This window comes from Danio rerio, chromosome 9, assembly GCF_049306965.1.
Source record: "Danio rerio strain Tuebingen ecotype United States chromosome 9, GRCz12tu, whole genome shotgun sequence".
Lineage (NCBI taxonomy): Eukaryota > Metazoa > Chordata > Actinopteri > Cypriniformes > Danionidae > Danio > Danio rerio.
Genome location: NC_133184.1, coordinates 12,513,114 through 12,533,258, shown reverse-complemented (window position 1 = coordinate 12,533,258; position 20,145 = coordinate 12,513,114). Strand labels below are relative to the sequence as shown.

Genomic DNA, 20,145 nt, shown 5'->3' with positions numbered 1-20,145 from the left:
AAATTTAAATTTGATTAAAATGATTAGCAAATGCTGTTTTTCAACGCATTTTTCAACATAGTTTTAATAACTGATTTATAATAATTAATGTTGTCATTATTGCAAAGCATAATGTTTTACTACACTGTTTTCCACTTATTTAAGCTTTTAAATTGCAATGTGAGACCATGGTGTTTCTTTTAATAGCTTTTAACCTTGAAAGAAAATGAAAAAGTGACTTTTATGAACATTTTGAATAGTTTTAAAATAAAAACCTGGTAATAAGCTGGCAATACATTTTCTGTTATTTTTCCTAGTTAGTTCTCTATATATTATTTCTTAAACAATATGTTGTCTTAAACAATATGTTGTCTTAAACAACTATGTCAATAAAACTCACTTTGTTAAACTGCAGAGTTGAATTTTCAACATCAAAAGTAAACAGAGCAGAGATCCACATCCAATAATGCACTTCACAACTGTAACTAAATAGAAAACACAAAATACAGAAAATGTTATAGTTACAGTATTTTGCATTTGTTTTGTTTTCTTAAAGTGCAGTTTAAAGGCTTAACAAATTTAAAATTAGGTTAAATTAACAATGATCAAAACTAATACACATTATATAGCCTCCTGTCCAACAATTGCAAAAAACCATTCATTCATTCATTTTTCCTTTGGCCTAGTCCATTTCTTAATCAGGCGTCACCACAGCAAAATGAACCGCCAACTTTTGCAGCATATGTTTTACACAATGGATGCCCTTCCAGCTGCAACCCTGTACTTGAAAACATTCATACACGCTCATTCACACTCATACACTAAGGTCAATTTAGCTTACCCAATTCAAAAATAGTGCATGTCTTTGGACTGTGTGGGAAACAAGAACACATGGAGGAAACATACGCAAACAAGGGAGAACATGCAAACTCCACAAAGAAATGCTAACTGACCCAGACTGCATTTTACATTTAGCTAATAATTATACATATTATTTAATACACTGTATAAGCTCCAATGATGGTTATGTTCATGAGAAAGATGCTATGCTTTTCGTACACACTGGTCACTAATTCATCAAAACAAATTCAAGTTGAGAGACCAGATTGAAGTTAAAACTTAATGGTAAACAGTTAATAAGTAAAAAACCATGCGATTGTGTTTATATTTGTTTGTTAATATAATTAATTACACTCAGAATTAAAGGTACGCAAGCTGTCACTGGGGTGGTACCTTTTTTTAAAAGCTACACATATTTGAAGGGTTCATATTGGTACCTCAAATGTATATATTAGTCCCTTAAAAATGTACTTTTGTACTTTTTTAGGTGCTTATATGTACCCTTGAAGTATTAATATGGTACAAATTTGTACCTTTCGAAAAGGTACCACCCCAGTGACAGATCACGTACCTTTATTTTTGAGAGTGTACAAAACAAAACTTTAAAAATAGCCATTTTTCAGTATGTTTTGATGTATGATGAATAACACAGTCACAGATAATAGTTCAGTTATATCAGCATTCTTGTGGTGTTGTCTGAATATCTGTCATATTTGTTCTAAATCTTTCTCTTCTTTAATCATCAGCAGCCGCTTTGAAGTTTGGTCCAATTGGATGCGCATCGCTTGCTAATTAAGAATGGGCGCTTGTTGAAATGTTCATAGGGTTTCTTGTTTGTCAGCAGTTGTGGGTTTGATACCGGTTGGGCTCTAGTTGAGGAAAGAAGATGTGTGTTTTCAGCACAGACAGCTGAAGTTGCAGGTCAGCTGAGTGAATTTAATGAGGTGGATGTGCAATAAAACTCATGACACAGTGCTTGGCGCTACATTTCCCCTCTGCTCCCTTCACACTCAAATCCCGGCCCACCTGACTAATCATTTAAAAAGGGAGAATATATGAGGTGCGAGTGTGTGAATGTGGAGGGCTGAATACTGAACAGACGAGTTTTTCTAAATCGTTTTCACAATGAATCTTTGGAGTTGAATGTGAGATTGAGAGGAAGGATGCTTGGAGATCCTAAATAATGGACAAAATGCTAAAGAGTTGCTCCGAACACTTTATTTTGTGTGCTGTCAGCTCTTTTTGTCTGGGTTTGGTCTCATCTTTCTTGTTTTTCCAAAAATCATCATTCCCCGCAGTCTTTAACATTCATTCTCCATTATGTTTTGTTGCCTAAGCACAGTATATTTGCTGTGTGTCAAATCTGTAAAAGTACATCTAATTAAGACCAAACTGCTTTGCTTGCATCAACATTCGCACCTTTGAGTTCTCTGCTACTTTTCCTAAAACTTCAGCAATTAGTTTATATAAAGTTACATTAAATTTACATGTTGAGTTCTTGAATGGTAATTAACAACGCTGAACCTTAGGGTATCAGATGACAAAGATAAACTTACCTCATCAAATTATTAAATTGCTTAAATGGTATTTCCTTACAGACTGTTTCTATATAATGGAAGATTAGACTAATAAAGAAAACGTAACTGTTTTACTTTCAGTCAGTTTAGTGGCTAATTAGGTCAGTCATATAGAAATTCATATTTTTAAAAAGGAGGCGTAGCATCAGATCGAGCACATGTTTTTTATGCAGCGGATGCCCTTCCAACTGCAACCCATCTCTGGGAAACATCCATACACACTCATTTACACTCATACACTACAGGCAATTTAGCCTGCCCAATTCACCTGTACCGCATGTCTTTGAACTTTGGGGGAAATTGGAGCACCCGGAGGAAACCCAGCGAATACGGAAAGAACATGCAAATTCCACACAGAAACGCCAACAGACCCAGCCGAGGCTTGAACCAGCGGCCTTTTTTGCTGTGAGGTGACAGCACCACCTACTGTGCCAACGCGCCGCCGTCACAAAAAATATATATAAAATTACACATGTAAAACATTTCTTATTAAAATAAGGCAAAAAAAAATTTTTTTTTTTTGGTCAAAAATAAAGATTTTGTGAAATGTAAAGTTCCTACTGTAAATATATCAACTAGTTTTCAATTAGTAATATGCCTTGCAAAGTACTTCATGCAAACAACTTTAAAGGCAATTTTCTTAGTATTTGGATTTTTTTTTTTGGTAAAATATTTTCCTGTCCTAACATAAATACATCAACTGAAAGCTTATTTATTTAGTTTTCGGATAATACAGTGCCTCCTATACATGTACCCAGGTAATAACGGCCATTATATATTTAGTGACACTTTAAAAAATAAAAATTAAAAATTAAACATCATTTCTTTTTTTTTTTATCAACATCCTTTAAATTTTTGTATCCGCCCAGTAGCCAAATTTCAGTGATCGATTGTAGTGGAAAAGTAGTTGAAAATCCTCTCTCGTTTACCTGTTCTGTGTGTGCGTGATCTGTCAATACTCCCACAGACAGTCTCACATGTTTTTTTTGGGAACATTTTTCTTGCCCAGGTTCTAAATCTCGTAAAATGTCTGGGATTGGGCTTTTGCTTTTGCTTTCTAAAGCTCTTATGCGTATTTGAATCACCTTTTTTTCTTAAGCCTACTTTCACCTGGCTTCGCAACTGACTGCACGTGCGAAAGAGAGAAACATTAAATAATACATTTTTAAAATCTAAACTACACAACCAAACGTTACTGTAACATTAGAGGACAAAATGACCGCAAAATCTAAACTGGCTACAAAATTTAGGTACATCATTAGTAATAGTTAATCAATACAATTGTCTTATATTATAATTTTTAGAGATATTGTATGCTTTTATTTCCTTTTTCTGTCATTTATTTCTCATTTGCTGATTATTTTATTAATTTAATTATGTTAATATTGTTGGAATTTCTAGCCAATTCCATGCATATTCAATAAAAAAGGTCAGGAGAGTGTTTTTCTTTAATGTCAAAAATATCAGTAATTTATTAAATGCAAATGAATAATTCAAGGACAGAGCTCTGTGTTTCGTTTCCCCAATGCAACAAAATAAATACATTCAGGAGGTTTACAACTAATTTACATTTCTCTGACTCCAGCATACAACTGATATTAGCAGTTGGAGTTTTGGTGTAACGTCACATATAAGTCATTCTGCAGTCCTTTGGCTGTTGCACCCAAACATACTTCCTCTTTCTGCAACCCTTCTCTGCATACCAGAACTGAACAGTTAAGTGCATCTTCAATATATTTCACAACTTCTTAATAGTTTTATGTTCAACCACTTATATTTGTACGAATTATTAAGTTAACTTAATCAATTTGAGTTGGGACAACATGAAGGAATTGTCTGGAACCCAGCATTTTTACAGTGTTTGACTGGTTTTGTGGTCCAGGGTCACAAATGGCCTTCTAACTGAACTAAATCTGTCTACTATTAAAAATATATCAGCTTTAGAGTTGTAGTGAACTAGACCGCCTTCGCACTAACTCGGCTTTACTGTTACCCTTCAAATGCATCACCCTGATTTAACGCTGTGACACAATCTTATTTCTGTCAAAAGCAGGAGATTATCACCGCTCGGTGTCTGATCCGTTTCTGAATACAATCACAGTAATCCCGCAGAGATATTCTGATGTTGTGTCAACTGGCCAAAGACTGTTTGCGCTTCACAGATTTCAGATGGATGTCGCTGTGCTGGTTAGTCTCTGGAGGATCAGGACGCTGTGATCTTGAAGAGAGAGTTATTGGTGTGAGGGGGTTAAAGCTTAAACCGAGCAAAACTGCATGTCAAGATGTAATGAGGTCCATTTTTAGGGCACACTCAAAAGGAAATGATTTTGATTTAATTCTCTCTAATAAGTATATCAGAAGGACTTCATAGAACATGTCAAGCTGTAATAAGTAGGGAGACTGTACGTCTTTGATTGATATATTAGCATGAAGGAAACTTTTTAAAAATGTGTATATAAGCGCTTAATAGTGTATAGAAAAGGAATGTGCAATTTCAGTGCCATTACCAGCACCCTAAAGCTTCAAAATCCATTTCCTGAACACTCCTACTTTCTGCTCAATGGGGGACCAATGTCTACAAAATATATAATCATGCCTTAGAGAGTATCGGTGGGGTTTTAGAAGTGAAAATCCCATCTATTTTCTCCATAGGAGAATTGATGCTTAATGACTTAGAAATCTTTAAATACAGACCTGCTGTGAGCTATAAGATTGTTAAATGGTGATACTTAATAGATGAACGTCATCACTACATGTTTTTTTCGACTCTGTGTTCAGAACAGTGGAAGTTTTAGAAGCTATTCTGAAACCTGATATTCTCTCGAAAACCTTTTCTCTTTGGTAAGAGTGAAGCTCCAGCTATACTAGGTCAGCATTTACTGTATAACTTGGGTTTGAAAAGGTGAATTTATCAAATATTTAAGGGCAATAAATTCACTTTGCCACAGCATCACACAATCTTCAGATGCCGTTTTATGATTTCAAAGACTATTGAATGACTTATTGATCCTGTTACACTGAGTGATCTCTAACAAACTGCATATTTGAGATGAAAGTATTGCAAAAAAACATAACCATGACTATTTACGACTTTAACAGTAAGTCCTTTTTATACAGCAAAACATACAATTGCAACACAGCAAGTAAACAACATTCCTATATTTATATCATAACACTTTGTATAGTAATGAATATGCATATGAAAATGTGTTTGGTCTTCGTGGCAGAGATCTGCTACACTGCTGCTGCTTTGACTATTAATGCAGAGCAAGTAATGAGACTTGCTACTGCCAGCAAATTCACAGAAGAGCTCTAAGAATTTAACACACTGCTGCTGCAAACATGTAACCCCCATAGCGGATCTAAACACAGGTGGAGCCTGTTTTGGAGGAAGGTTTCTAAAAACAAGCTACAGATTGGTAAAGCAAACACCACTTAAGATTTTTAAATGCTAAGGAGCAAGCTCATTGGCTGCTTAGTTGACGGCAACCAATCACCTGAGTTGGAAGCAGCTTAAATAGGAGGGACTTATCAGCCTGTGAGAACTTGATTTTCATAACAAAAATTTGTGTTTTTTATATAAAATCACTTTGTGAAGTTTATGTATAAACTAATTTCAAAAGGATCACGTGCTTATGATTGTCCACAGCTGGTCCTGCATTAGCAATAACATGATATACTAATTCAGCCATCTTCTTCTTGAAGAATACCCCTTTCCACCCTGACTCCTTCCCCTCTTTCCTAGCATAATCCAGGGCAGTACTTAAGACCTACCTGAGTAGGGCTGCACGATTAATCAAAAAAAGATCATGATCTTGATTCGACCCCCCACATGATCTTAATCTAGCATTTCTACGATTCAGAAAATTATATTTTCACATTCAGGAGAGAAGCATAAAGGCAGTCGCACAAGTCTTTACATTGTTTTGTATTACTCAGCAACATGGACCCCTCCAAATGGTCAGCATACTGTATTTATAAAGGTGTAATTCACCCAAAAATGTAATTTCTGTCTTCATGTAATGACATATTCGTGAGCTCTGACATTGCACGTGAGCTGACGCACTTTGTTTACTACTAAGAGGACACAAGCACAGCCCCGAATGTTGTCTACTGTAGTGAACAGAACCTGCATAGACCATGATTAACAGGTAATAAAGTTGTAAATAATGTTCAGTTTGTTGACCAGAGCAATCATTTGGGAGCCATGCAGGAAGTATGATTTGCATGTATGTTTGCACCTTATTTAAATAATCATATCGCATTTTAGTTATGATTACGACAAGTGTTTGAGATGTTTTTTCTTTCACAGCGAACACAGAGTGTTGTGCATAAGAATACATGTTTAACAGTGTCAGTATAACTACTCTAGCCTATATATTCTTCATTCATTCATTTCCTTGTCGGCTTAGTCCCTTTATTAATCGCCACAGTGGAATGAACCACGAACTTATCCAGCACGTTTTTATGCAGCGGATGCACTTCCAGCCGCAACCCATCTCTGGGAAACATCCACACGCACACACTCATACACTACGGACAATTTAGCCGACCCAATTCACCAGTGCAGCATGTCTTTGGACTGTGGGGGAAACCAGAGCACCCTGAGGAAACCCACGCGAACGCAGGGAGAACATGCAAACTCCACACAGAAACGTCAGCTGAGCCGAGGTTCGCACCAGCGACCTTCTTCTGATTATAACAAATGTTTCATTTTACTAGTAAAAAAAGGCAAGCATATGTCTCAAACATAATAATTTAACTTTAGAATTGTGAATAGTTGTATTCTGATGTCATCGCATTCCTGTGCATTAACGACCAGGACAAATTAAAAGTCTATTCAAGTCCACCATTTCAAGCGTATACAAAATTTAGCACTTTAACCAACAGTAGACCTACATATAGGCCTAATATTATTATTGTTTTCAATCATATGTTTAAGAAATAACAACAATAATAGCGTCCTAAAATTAATCTTTATTTTACATTTACAGAATCATGAAAAACTCATCATTTGATTTTAAGGAAAAAAAAAATATGATTCTCATTTTAGCCAGAATCGTGCAGCCCTATAAGAGCTCAGATTCCTCTTTCTCACGACTAAACGGGAGGGAGCCCCAGGCTTGAGGATCCTCCATGCTCAAGGCTCTCTCCATGGACTGCATGCCAATCAAGAATTTACCTTATCAAGCATCATCTCTCTAACGTAAATTAAACTTGATGCATAAACCAAATGTGGATGACTTGTCTTTGAATCATACACAAATCTTTGAAGCAACTTTCCCATTTCTTCATCATTTTTAATTAGATTATGTAATTTGTAAGGGTTGTAATGTTGTTATTTACCTGTGGGTGGTTTGGTTAATAGCTTTATATAGGTGATGATTTAAAAAAAACATGTGGGCCAAATTAGAGAAAATCTAGTAAAAAAATATCAGAAACCACTGAACATGTCGGCATGCACTGCTGCTCTTAGGTAAGCCAACTTTTCTTTGTCAGGCTGATGCTCACACAAACACAGAGTGATAATTAAAAAAAATTATAGTCTTAAATGTCTTATAGCCATATTTGCATATGAGGCCAGGACAGGAAAGCCTTTTTTTAAACATCCTAGAAATTGCACACTTCAATTTTAAAGAAAAGAGAGCCGTCTCTCCACTTTTTAATCTGTTCAAAATGCGGCTTAGCTAAAAATTGCTTTTGCACATTCACAGTACTCTCCAGATGAAAGCTGTGAATTGATGAATTTGGATATGTTTTAATGTGCTCAATGAAACACAAAGTGCCCATTCACAAAAGATATATGCTACAAAACTTTTCTTTCTGCCATGAGCTCATGGTTCAGTTTTGTTTTGTTCAAATTCTGCCCAAATTTCAGCTTGCCTACTATATGTGGACATCTGCTTCAGCACTTGCATCTTAATTCCGTCTGTAACTTGGGAAATAGTTTTTTTCTTGGATTCACCAGCACATAAACAACATTATATTTTATTTAGAGTAGCAGAACGTTAAAACAATGCTTAACTCTATTCAAATGACTTCAAAAACTGCTTCTTCAGCTTAATCCCTGATTTATTAGGGGTTGCCACAGCAGAATGAACCACACATTACAAATTAGTATTTTGTTTTAGTGAAGTTTATTTATAAATTGATTTCAAGAGGATTATGTGGTCATGATTGCTTGCAGCTGCCCCACATTATCCAATTTATTATTGACCAATCAGATGATTCCTAGGCCACTATAAGTGCCCTAGGTTTTTATACCAAAGACATCTTCGTTTAGAAGAATCCCCCCTTCCACCTCTACTCCTCCTTTCCTCAATGAGTGGCACGGTGGCCCACCTAAATGGTTAGCACTGTTGCTTAACAACCAGAACGTCTTTGGTTCTGGTCATTAACAAAATCAGCAGATGTTTCTGTGTGGAGTTTGCACGTTCTCCCCTTGCTCACATGGGTTTCTCCCAAGTCCCCCAGTTTCCTCCCCCCATCTAAAAACATGCAACTTAAGTTAATTGATGATTTCAAATCAGCACATGCTCTAAGACATGTTCATTAGTTTCTACAGCAAGGGTGTTCTCAAGTTCTACCTTAGCTTAAACTCCCTAAAATGGGAGGGAGGCCGGGGCTGGAGGATTTTTTGAGCTCTTCCGGGACAGCATGCCAAACAATCTTTATAATCAATCATAAGTGTGAACTTTTGAATGTGGGAGATGGGGTAAATCACCTTCATCTTCCTAACACTGTACCTGTATGCTGTGCTATGACAATCAGGACTGCAGTGAGGAAACCTGTTTGAAAACACTCAATCTTTTACAAATCCCTTACACCAGTGGTTCTCAAAGAGTGGTACAAGTACCACTAGTGGTACGCGGGTTTACTTCTAGTGGTATGCGGAGGAATAGCTGAGTAATGAAAGAAAAAATGTATGCAATTTTAATCATTTGATGCTTATGATAACAACGATGTGATCAGCATTGGCTGTTCATCGCGCTGTGCTTAGAATGTTTACTTTAGTGCATCGTGTCATCAGCTGCTAAAAATCAATTGAATTATCTTATAATCTTAAATTATAAGAGCTTGTGTAGCGAACGCAGACGCGGTTCGCGTCGTCCGCCTCAGTTTCGGCCCTTGTTTTGACTCGGGAGGCGTGTCCAAACGCCAGGTAACCACTATATAGTGAGCACGGTAGCATTAGTCGGCAGGAGAAGCACTTTAGCAGCATCTAGAACAGCAGCCTGTAAGTACATTTAAGATTTGTTTCAGTTGTTGTGTATGGTTTGAGGACTTGTTTCCAGCTGTTTGTGTAAAGTTGTAGGACATTTAAACTTGCTTTCAGTTGTGTATAATACTAGAAGTTGTTTAGCCACTGTTTCCTTGGTTACTATAAGAGCTTGTGTAGCGAACGCAGACGCGGTTCGCGTCGTCCGCCTCAGTTTCGGCCCTTGTTTTGACTCGGGAGGCGTGTCCAAACGCCAGGTAACCACTATATAGTGAGCACGGTAGCATTAGTCGGCAGGAGAAGCACTTTAGCAGCATCTAGAACAGCAGCCTGTAAGTACATTTAAGATTTGTTTCAGTTGTTGTGTATGGTTTGAGGACTTGTTTCCAGCTGTTTGTGTAAAGTTGTAGGACATTTAAACTTGCTTTCAGTTGTGTATAATACTAGAAGTTGTTTAGCCACTGTTTCCTTGGTTACTATAAGAGCTTGTGTAGCGAACGCAGACGCGGTTCGCGTCGTCCGCCTCAGTTTCGGCCCTTGTTTTGACTCTCGAGGCGTGTCCAGCTGAATTCAATCAGCTAGTGCTTTAGGGGTTATATAAACAACTAGTTCACCGCGGCAGCGGTCGCGGCAGCCTCGTGTGAAGACCGCCTCGTGTGAAGACCGACGAGGGTAAAGACCATCGACTCTACCTGCGCGACTCCACCGAGCAAAGACACCGACAAAGCACTTGAGTAATTTACTTTGTTGTTTTACTTTACACTTATTTTTTTTTTTGTTGTCAGTGCACTTTTATTATGTGTTTTCTAATTCCTGTTGTTACTAACACTCGCAAAACACGGGAGGTACGCTGCAGGCGTAATCCTCACAACCTTCGTTCAATACATGTATCTACTATTTCACAACTCTCTCTCTCCGTGGGCCTCTGGAATTGTCAATCAGCTGTTAACAAGGCTGATTTTATTACCTCCATAGCTACATATTCTGACTATAATCTCATGGCTCTAACTGAGACCTGGTTGAGGCCGGAGGACACTGCTACACATGCTACTCTTTCTGCTAATTTCTCTTTTTCCCACACTCCTCGTCAGACAGGGAGAGGGGGTGGGACTGGACTACTAATTTCCAAAGAATGGAAATTTACTCTGATACCGTCCCTGCCAACAATCAGCTCCTTTGAATTCCATGCAGTCACCATTATCCACCCCTTCTACATAAATGTGGTTGTCATCTACCGCCCACCAGGTAAATTAGGTCACTTCCTAGATGAACTGGATGTTCTTCTCTCATCTTTTTCTAATTTTGCCACTCCCTTATTGGTGCTAGGTGACTTCAACATTTACGTTGACAAACCGCAAGCTGCAGACTTTCAGACTCTGCTTGCCTCTTTTGACCTAAAAAGAGCACCTACTTCTGCTACCCACAAATCAGGTAATCAGCTAGACCTTATTTACACACGACACTGCTTCACTGATCAAACAATAGTAACTCCACTACAAATATCTGATCATTTCCTTCTGTCTCTCAACATCCACATTACTCCTGAGCCGCCACACACTCCAACACTGGTTACCTTTCGCAGAAACCTACGATCTCTCTCACCCAATAGACTATCCACCATTGTTTCAGACTCTCTTCCTCCATCTCGCAAACTCACTGCACTTGATTCGAACAGTGCCACTAATACACTCTGCTCCACACTAGCATCATGTCTAGACCGATTATGTCCTCTTGCATCCAGGCCAGCCCGTGCCAGTCCTCCTGCACCCTGGCTCTCGGATGCTCTCCGTGAGCATCGCTCAAAACTTCGGGCTGCAGAGAGAATTTGGCGGAAAACTAAAAATCCTGCACACCTCTTAACATACCAAACTCTTCTGTCCTCTTTCTCAGCTGAGGTTACTTCTGCAAAGCAGACGTATTACCGTCTGAAAATCAACAATGCCACTAATCCTCGCCTACTTTTTAAAACATTTTCCTCCCTCCTCTATCCTCCTCCTCCACCCGCATCCTCCACACTTACTACTGATGACTTTGCTACATTCTTCTGCACCAAAACTGCAAAAATCAGTGCTCAATTTGCTGCACCTACAACAAACACGCAAGATACAACACCAACACCACACACACTCACCTCCTTTTCTCAGCTCTCTGAGTCTGAGGTGTCCAAACTTGTGCTATCTAGCCATGCAACCACCTGTCCACTCGATCCCATTCCCTCTCATCTCTTGCAAGCCATCTCTCCTGCAGTCATACCAACACTGACTCACATAATTAACACATCTCTTGACTCTGGTTTATTCCCCACTACATTTAAGCAGGCTAGGGTAACCCCACTGCTAAAGAAACCCAACCTGGACCATACGCTACTTGAAAACTACAGACCAGTATCCCTGCTTCCATTCATGGCCAAGATTCTGGAGAAAGTAGTGTTCAATCAAGTCCTGGACTTTCTTACTCAAAACAATCTCATGGACAACAAGCAATCCGGCTTTAAGAAAGGCCACTCAACTGAGACTGCCCTGCTCTCGGTCGTGGAGGATCTCAGACTGGCTAAAGCAGACTCTAAATCATCAGTCCTCATTTTGCTGGACTTGTCAGCTGCTTTTGACACTGTCAACCACCAGATCCTGCTATCTACGCTTGAGTCACTGGGCGTTGCGGGCACTGTTATACAATGGTTTAGATCTTACCTCTCTGACAGGTCATTCAGGGTGTCTTGGAGGGGAGAGGTGTCCAACCTACAGCATCTAAACACTGGGGTACCTCAAGGCTCTGTTCTTGGGCCACTTCTCTTCTCCATCTACACATCATCTCTAGGACCAGTCATCCAGAGACATGGATTCTCCTACCACTGCTATGCTGATGACACCCAGCTATACCTCTCTTTTCATCCTGATGATCCCTCGGTTCCAGCTCGTATCTCAGCCTGCCTGTTGGATATTTCACACTGGATGAAAGATCATCATCTTCAGCTGAACCTCGCAAAAACGGAAATGCTTGTAGTTTCTGCCAACCCGACTCTACACCATAACTTTTCAATCCAGATGGATGGGGCAACCATTACTGCATCCAAAATGGTGAAAAGCCTTGGAGTAACGATTGATGACCAACTAAACTTCTCTGACCACATTTCTAGAACTGCTCGATCGTGCAGATTTGCACTCTATAACATCAGAAAGATCCGACCCTTCTTATCTGAACATGCAGCTCAACTCCTTGTTCAAGCTCTTGTTCTCTCCAAACTGGATTACTGCAACTCTCTACTAGCTGGGCTTCCAGCTAACTCTATCAAGCCTCTTCAACTGCTCCAGAATGCAGCAGCACGAGTTGTCTTCAATGAACCTAAACGAGCACATGTCACTCCACTGCTAGTCCGTTTGCACTGGCTGCCAGTTGCTGCTCGCATCAAATTCAAAACTCTGATGTTTGCCTACAAAGTGACTTCTGGCCTAGCACCTTCTTATCTGCACTCACTTCTGCAGATCTATGTGCCCTCCAGAAACTTGCGTTCTGTGAATGAACGTCGCCTCGTGGTTCCATCCCAAAGAGGGAAAAAATCACTTTCGCGAACGCTCACGCTCAATCTGCCCAGTTGGTGGAATGAACTCCCTAACTGCATCAGAACAGCAGAGTCACTCGCTATTTTCAAGAAACGACTAAAAACTCAACTATTTAGTCTCCACTTCACTTCCTAAGCTGCAATTGCCTCTTTGAATATCACACTAATTGTACAAAAAAAAAAAAAAAAAAAAAAACACTACTAACACTTCCCTTCTTAGACTTTACAGACCTGAAACTTGCCTTTAGTACTTATTCATTGTTGCTCTTGGTTGTGTAAATTGCTTCCTTGTCCTCATTTGTAAGTCGCTTTGGATAAAAGCGTCTGCTAAATGACTAAATGTAAATGTAAATGTTACCGCAGAACTAGAAAACGTGGCGCGTGGCGCTTGCAGAGCAGATATGCGCTAGTGAAGTGGTCTCCAACCCTCTGTCCACAGACCAGCACCGATCTGTAGATCAATTGGTACCGGGCTGCACAAAAGATAATTAATCATTTCACTTTTATTTATTTATTAGTCTGAACGATCTTTTATTTTGAAAAATGACCGTATTCTCTTGTTACATCTCAGTTAAAATTTAACCCACAGTCTAGCAAAATGAGTAAGAACTGCCAACAAATGGATCCCCAACCCAATTGTCAACAAACCAGGTAAATCCAGCATGTATGTGCAAGAAGATCAACTGCTGTTGATCGTAAATGATGGCGGCTGTTCATTTCCATGCACAATTTCGTAATTTAAAATGAAGGCGCAAGCAGCACGACGTGCTTGCATATTCCAGGGTTGCACAGTTGAAAACATCTTAACTTGACAGAATGGCGCACTGTGAGTCACATGAAAAGAACCGACTGATCAGATTCATATTTTGTATAGAATATAATTTCATTAAACTAATTATCTCTGACAAACACAGAACACCCAAACACTGCAGTGCTTTTTAATTTTCTCCATAAATAAAACTTGTATCAGAGTGCAGCAATGTTTTGTCAGCTTGACATCCTCTGAGAAAAACGGTTTCCCTAGCAATCTACCTTCAAGTTAATGTTTAGATTTCAAAATGTTTTACAAATATGTCATGTGAAGGCAACAAATATATTCAAATTTATAAGAAATTGTAGAAAAATGAATATGACTCTGCTTCATTTTCGAACTGTGCAGTGCTGCAGCTGCTTAATATGGCCAACTACAGTACTTTATTTTAATACTTGTCATTATGGTGGTGCTTGGAGAGACTATTTTTTTCCTGAGGTGGTACTTGGTGAAAAAAGTTTGAGAACGACTGCCTTACACAATTCCACCCTAATTCCTAGTGACCTTTGTTCATCTTGAGAAAATAAGTTGAGATATTCTAAATGAAACCCAAGAGCTCTCTAATTATCTATGCAATGATCATGAGACGCTCAAAGTCCAGAAAAGTAACTAAAAACATTTTAAAAAGCAGTTTAACTGTCATCACATGACCAATAAAAAACTGTAAACTGTAAAAATGCCTTTAAATGAGTAATTGATAACAGAATTTACGTTTTTGGGTGAAGTAACCCTTTAAGATCATCATGAAAGCAACGTAATACTTTTAAATCTTCACATATAGCCACTAAAAATGGATTAGCGCATGAAATTCGAACATATAGCTGCAGTGACATCCATAATGCATTTTGCAGACACATCCCAAAAGCAGCAGACATCTGGTGTTGTGGGTGCTACTGGGTTTCTTTTAGCCATTAAATGTCACCAAAAGCTCAAAGCAGCAGTTTAACATGCAAGTGTAAGAGGAAGTAAAGGCTCAAGCTGGTTGTTAAAGTATTGCGGCCTGGATGTTATTCGGCAGATGAAAGCCCACAGGACCACTGGATCCCTGCTAGTTCAGCCCTATCAAACGGTTTGGTTGCGCACATCTTTCCAATTGCAGGCAGCTTCCTCAAATGAGACCCATGGGGAGGAGAGAGGACCAATGAAGCAGCGTGAAGACATGTAAGAGGCTGTTGTAGCAGACAGGACATATTCACACACACAAAAAAGTGAACAAAGAAGTCAACTCAAAGCTCTCAGTTTCACAGCAGGTGAGCAGCGGTGGCATGAAGAGGCGCATCTTGTTTGTTTTTTCACTGACAAATCAATGCTGACCTTGGATACAGGAAAATGACACTGTACAGACTGACGAGCATGTCCGTCTAAGAACACCCTTTTTAGCCATTCATGAAAGCCCTTGGTTATTGCCTTTCAGTCTTTTATGAGCACATTTCAGCTAATCAATGGAAAAAGCCGCTGTGCTGTCTTCGGAAAAATCCCCAAAGTGCTTCTAATAATACCACTGTTTGTCCAGTGTAATATGATAATAATTTGCACAGATTGTATGGTCTCAATATACTTATTAAACACATTTTACATTGAAATGAGCTTTGTAAGGCTTGATGCGACATGAATAGCCAGTGTAATTTAGCTTCAATCCCAATGGTTGATTCAAAAATGGTTACACCTGCTCCCCTCTGCCCTGGGCGCACAGCCACACTCCGTATACACGCACACACAGCTAGAACAAACACTACCATGGCTTTTTTTTTTGACAATAAGAGTGCTTCCCTTCACCTGCTCAGCACCTTTGTGAGTTAACTCCATCAGCTTCTTTTCTGGTGATACATTGTTGTATATTGAGCTCAATAAAGAACAGCCGAGGGCAACATAGAGAGGGAGCTGGCAGGAGAGACCGGTTCTGGAGCTGTGAGACTGAAGCAGATGGGCTCTCATCTCTGCATGTTCTTTTGATGATATTCTCCATCTTGTGAGATTTGTTGAGATCCAACCAAGTCGCCTCCCTTCTAAACGGTCAGGCAGATGGCTTTTTGCTCTATTTATCTGTCTTTTGTAGTGTGTGTATGTGTGTTTATTTAGCTATACTTGGGGAGAATTATGTCCCCAGAAGTTCACTTAAGCTGACAAAAATTCATTTGAGGACATTAGGAATGTACCTAAACATACTGTTTGCAGCAGTGTTTGGTTGAAAAATATATCAGGATATTGAAAATTTGGCATTTTGATTTTTTTTCAGCTATATTTGAGCAATATCACACGAGTAGAAGTGTGATGTGACTTTATATTGGTACTGGTGGGAGGCGTGCATTGGCACGAGGCTAGAAGCTGAGTGCCTTAGGCCCTGTTTACACTGTCAGGTCTTGACGGCCATTTCCGATTTGGTGCCTATACAGTATCAGCTTTTTTGGCCTGTCTGTTTACACGTTATTTTAACTGACACATATCTGATTCATGTGTTTATACTTGCCATACAATTTACAACATCACATATGTGTAAAAAGCAGGATCTAGCATCTGCGGCACACTAGCCATGATGGAAGAAATAGTCTTGCTATTAGCTCTGCGAAATATGTGAAGTTCGCCCAACTTTAAAGTTATTTAGGGGTGGAAGCAAAGAAGGAGGGAAAGGGCTGTCATCGCAGCCTGCGCTTCTGTTTTATATATTCAATTCAATTCAATTCAGCTTTATTTGTATAGCGCTTTTACAATGTAGATTGTGTCAAAGCAGCTTCACATAAATGGTCATAGTAACTGGATCAGGGTAGTTCAGTTTTAGTGTTTAAGTTCAGTTCAGTTTAGCTCAATTCAGTGTGGTTTGAAATCATTATCGAGAGTTCAAACACTGAAGAGCAAATTCATCGATGAGTAGCTTTTCAGATCCTGAACCATGCAAGCCAGTGGCGACAGCGGTGATATATTGTCCTCCACTGACTCATCTCCCAACAGGACAAGAAGGCACTTCTTGTGACTGACCACTTTCCTGTTTCCTGTCGTGTTTTCTTCTGTTGTTGTTGTTTAATGCGCCACCGTCTCAACACATGCTCTTCCTTCTACATCATTAAACTACGGAGAAGTACCACATTGTCGCAAGTTTAATGACATACAAAACGGAATGCCTCAATAAATCCGATTTGCCTGTTTACATGATAGTCACATTGTCACATGTCCGATTTATATCTGATTTATTTCCACATATAAAGGACACCTGAAACTAATCTCTGAATATCCGAATGTATGCGTTTTTTTTTTTTCGTGTTTACATGGTGATAGAACAGATCCGATCAGTGTCACATATGAGCAAAAAATCGGAATTGGAGGCATGCGTTAGTGTCCCACCAGTGACCATATACAGCCATATCACACTGCTATGAGTTTGATATTGCGTTTAAACAACAGTTCGACTGCATAATCATGTATATAAAAAAGAAAATCAAACATGGAGAGTCTAAAACACTTTTGTAGGAGGAACTACTTTCTTCCATCATTCATTCACATCTTCAGCTGATGTCAGAACAGAACAGCAGAAACCGTTGCTAATTTTACCAACATCACTTTAGAGCTAGTATTTGAATGATTCTCTAGCGTAATGTCTAAAGTGATGACAAAACAGGTGATTTTGCTCACATTTTAAGATTATAAAAACATGAAATAACACCAGTCTAAAGACATTTCCCTGTATTTCTCCTTTGCAATCGGGATATCACAATAAATAAAAAAAAAAAAAAAAAAAAGCACAATTACTATCAGATTACTGTTGTGGTGTTTGCGATGAGGAAAAAATTGTAGGCATTTCTTCTTTTTTTTACTTAACTAGTCTGCAGTAACGAAAACAAAAGACGCTCTAGAAACAGATGGCCAACCAAAAAGTAACTCAAGGATATACAACGAGTGGCCAACACAAAATACATACTTTTCCAATATGTGAGTCCCATCTCACCCTCAATACACTAAAATTACTATGGTATAAATACAGCACTACAACATACAAAAGAGAGATATCAACTTAGAAAGTCACTTAACAGATTTATAATGATTTGATCAACTGTAGTTTAAAATTATGCAGGGTTTTTCCTCCTCTAAGGGCTTATTATGTGGTCTCTGTCACCATCTCGTAAATGGTACTGAATAGTTGCAATTCAAACAACTACATCCTCGCCTAAAAAAGCCTCGAAAGTACATTATGTTGTCCAACAGCCGCAATGTTTGTCAAACTGTAGTAATTTTATTGATCCCCTTTGTAGGCGGAGTAATACAGAAGAGTGAGGAGGCTGTAGGAGTTTTGATATTGCAGAATATCACACTGCTATCAGCCAATCAGATTCGAGAACCAGACAGAACTGTTGTACAAATTGCAATATGAACAAAATTTCACCAGATGGCTTGAAGAGCTCTGTTTGAAAGAAAATCGTTAATTGTTAGACTGAATGGGGTGATTTTTTTAAGGATGTGAATAATGTATAAAAAATAAATATATTAGAGCAAAGAAAAAAAGCACAATAATTAATAATAAACAAGTATTTAGGTACAGTAATTAAATAATTAAATGTCAAATGTAAAACAACACTGTGTAGTCATCCTTGTATTTATATTTCAGTCAAATTATTCTTTATTGAAATTCCAAGTGAAATTTGGGAATAAAATCTTCAACTGGTTCACAGATGTTCCATTAATGCAAAACATTGTTTCATTCAGTTTAAAGTGCTTTATAGGCTGTGTAAATTGAATAAAATATTTCCAGCAGTGTCGCTATTGTGTGACAAATGTCAATTTTTACATTCCAACCTGTTTCATTGTGTCCCAAATTGCAAAGTTTCTGGAACAAAATGTTTCAATATATTTTTTAGATGTATTATACATTTCGATTGAACCAGATCCTATCTTAATTATATTTGGAGTTTCCAAAGAATTTTTGAGACTTACATGGGTACAACAACAGTTGTACCTGTGTAAAAAAAAACTTGTCAACAACTTATTCTAATGTTTTGGAAGAAAAAAGAAGCTCCAACTATTAAATTCTGACTGACAGGTACATTTACATTTGGAAAAAAAAATCAGTATACTCACCTAATAAATATGGTTTTGTTATTTGAAAATAAATTAGTGTCTTTTTATTTATTTTCTACAAACTTTTGATTAATATATGTACTATGCCTTTAGTACCTACTTTAACCATTGAATAGCACTGGTGGGTGGTTGGTTGGGAGAATGCATGTTTATTATTATTATTTGTTTTTTTTAAATATCAATTTTATGACAGTTTGTTTTTTTAATGTATAATTCTTAAAATGTAAGTTTTATGTTTATATTTAAAAAAGTGTATTTACAACTGCTAAAATGTCTAATAATAAAAATATTTAAGCCAAAATAAGTCTTTATTAAAGTTGTAAATATTGTACTTTTTGTGCTCGGATGCTCTTGAAATGCCTTTAAAAAGCATGCCAATAATGAACTTTCACTCTGTCGTGGTTATAATTTGGTGGTTTTGATCAATAACAATCCCAACTCAATATTGCATATCCTGCGATGTGACTATTGCGGACAAACACATTGCGATATCAATGCTAAAACGATATATTGTGCAGCCCTGTTTCTCACACATTTTCTGATGCAGTAAGCTTGCTTGGTAATTTACCTGGTACAGTATACATTTGCATTTGATTTCTATTTAACAGCCACAGTAAAGTCTAAAGACTTTTAATAGAAGCAAGCTAAAATGGCTTGTTTTGCAGTTCAGTTTAATATAAGATAGGCTTTAGAGTAGATGATAGATTATGCTGTTTTCAAATGTGGCATTCACCTTCTCGGGCAACTTACCAGACATTCTTGAATTGCATTGCCAGATTCACCTTATTTGTTTCAGATAAAATGATCTGCATTTATTCATGGATGTAACCACAAGAAATCAACATTAACATTATACCAGACGTGACGTAAACAGTCTATTGGATTTTTCTGACAGGGTGCCCTATGTAACATTTTTAGTTTGTTTAGTTTTGTTTTGTGGAATCTTGTGCAGTAGTTATTATAAGTGACTACCATAGGAAATATATATTTTTTGAAGTGCATGACCAATAAGCATAAATGGCAATATGAATGTTAGTAAGCAGATGCTTGTTTGTTGAAAAAATTACAATTAATACCAATTTTGGCTCACTTGAGC

The 20,145-nt window shown here is 38.0% G+C and overlaps 1 protein-coding gene across 2 annotated transcripts in view; it reads left to right on the top strand.

Annotated features, from left to right (window-relative positions):
* LOC141376079 (uncharacterized) overlaps window positions 1-13,411 on the top strand; it is a 188,459-nt gene extending 175,048 nt beyond the window's left edge. Inside the window, exons 1-2 of one of the 2 annotated variants that reach the window (XM_073912513.1) lie at window positions 9,597-10,860; window positions 10,942-13,366. In XM_073912513.1, the coding sequence (XP_073768614.1) occupies window positions 10,413-10,860; window positions 10,942-13,310 (2,817 nt within the window). In that variant the 5' untranslated portion in view covers window positions 9,597-10,412 and the 3' untranslated portion in view covers window positions 13,311-13,366. Of the gene's footprint in view, window positions 1-9,596 lie in introns of those variants that run through there. The other variant, XM_073912512.1, reaches the window with a different exon arrangement.
* Window positions 13,412-20,145: the final 6,734 nt, after the last annotated feature.